The following is a 1,838-nucleotide window of genomic DNA, read 5'->3' on the forward strand; positions in this document are numbered from 1 at the left end:
AAATTAGATCTCTCTTTAATTCTTGCAATTCATGTTGTTTACTTTTATTGCCTTTTATGTTTTTGTTAAAATGCTTCTTTTAGTTATGAGTTTACCTTTCTATTGTTTTGCCTTTCTATTGTTAATCTTTTACTTTTGTAGTTGTAGATTCCTTTAATTCTTGCAATTTACTATGCTTTTCTTTTGTGCCTTCCAAGTGTTTGATGAAATTCTTGGTTGGATTTTAGAGTAGATTTTAGTGCTCTTGGCTTGGGAAGGTAACTTAGGAACTCTTGCGTTACTAATGTCCAAGTGATTGACGATTGAGAGCCATTAACTCTAGATCTCACTAATTGAATTGGTGGAGAACTAGGACTTATGGACTTGGATTGACATAGCTCATTTGACTTTCCTTTACTACTAGTTAGAGGATGACTTAATGGGGTTGATCCTTGCCAATTCTCATGTTGTGGTTAGTGATTAGGATAGAGATCCTTGACCACCAACCCTTGCCAAGGCCTTTTTAGTTGTTAGTTTATTTTTCATTATCATTTACTTCTCTTGTTTCTTATCCAAAAACCCCAAAACATACCTCATAACCAATAACAAGGACACTTTATTGCAATTCCTAGGGAGAACGACCCGAGGTTTAAATACTTCGGTTTATAATTTTAGGGGTTTGTACTTGTGACAAACAAATTTTTGTATGAAAGGATTATTGATTGGTTTAGAAACTATACTTGCAACGAGAATTCATTTGTGAAATTCTAAACCGTCAAGAATCTAATCATCAGCTACCAATTGGTGGTTGACTTTGGTGCTTGCCTTTTAGAAACCATTTTCTTAGAAGATTTCTACTTTTCTTTCGCGGTTATCATACATGGTGGGTTGCCTCCCACCTAGCACTTTTCGTTAACGTCCTTAGGTTGGATGGTCTATAAACTCAGTCCTCTTCCTTAGTTGGGTCCTTCAAGAGGAAGATCGCCAGCTCCTTGTTGTTCTTCACTTTTGCACCATGATAAATATTTAAATGGTGGCCATTGACTTTGAAGAAGGTAGGACTTGAGGGGTGACTTAGGTGGATAACTCCATATGGTTCAACCTTCTCCACTACGTAGGGTCCATCCCACTTTAACCTCAGTTTGCCTGGGATTAGCCTCAACCTTGAGTAATAGAGAAGAACTTGATCCCCAGCTCTAAACTCTCTTCTCTTGATATTCTGATCATGCACCGCCTTCTCCTTTTCTTTGTAGAGCCTTGTGTTCTCATAAGCCTCTAGCCAAATGCACACCAATTCTTCTAGCTGTAGTTTTCTTTCAAATCTGGCTCCTCCCAATCCTGAGTTGCATTCCTTCACAGCCCAGTAAGCCTTGTATTCCACCTCTATCGGAAGGTGACAAGCCTTTTTGTAGACTAGGCGGAACGGACTCATGCTGATTGGTGTCTTGTAAGCTGTCTAGTAAGCCTATAGCGCATCTCCAAGTCTAGTACTCCAATCCCTTTGATGAGGTTTCACAATCTTCTCTAGTATGCGTGATAAACCCATATTTTATGATATATTTTGTGCTTAATCTGAGTGATTTATTCAATCCTGCACCCACTTATTCATATTAATTGCATGGTTTTACTTTCCCTTTCTTATTATGTGATGTATGTGAAAAACATGTTTCCTATGCTTAAAAATAATTATTTTGATTACCCCTTATTTCCATTCGATGCCGTGATTCGTGTGTTGAGTAGTTTCAGATCTTCTAAGGCAGGAATGACTTAAAGGATGGAAAGGAAACATATAAAATTGGAAGGAAAGCATAAAACGGAGTTTTTGAAGAAACTGGCAGCCACGCGATCGCATGGGCGAC

At 38.1% G+C, this 1,838-nt stretch overlaps 1 protein-coding gene across 1 annotated transcript; it reads right to left on the bottom strand.

Annotated features, from left to right (window-relative positions):
• LOC107607717 lies at positions 923-1,411 on the bottom strand. Its single transcript, XM_016309639.1, has one exon. The coding sequence runs from the start codon at positions 1,409-1,411 to the stop codon at positions 923-925; it is 489 nt and encodes a 162-aa protein (XP_016165125.1).

The sequence above is a fragment of the Arachis ipaensis genome, chromosome B01 (genome assembly GCF_000816755.2).
Source record: "Arachis ipaensis cultivar K30076 chromosome B01, Araip1.1, whole genome shotgun sequence".
Taxonomy (NCBI): domain Eukaryota; kingdom Viridiplantae; phylum Streptophyta; class Magnoliopsida; order Fabales; family Fabaceae; genus Arachis; species Arachis ipaensis.

What these genes read in the sequence shown, in the direction of transcription:
- LOC107607717 (XM_016309639.1), bottom strand. Translation starts at nt 1,411, where the DNA reads ATGAGTCCGTTCCGCCTAGTCTACAAAAAGGCTTGTCACCTTCCGATA.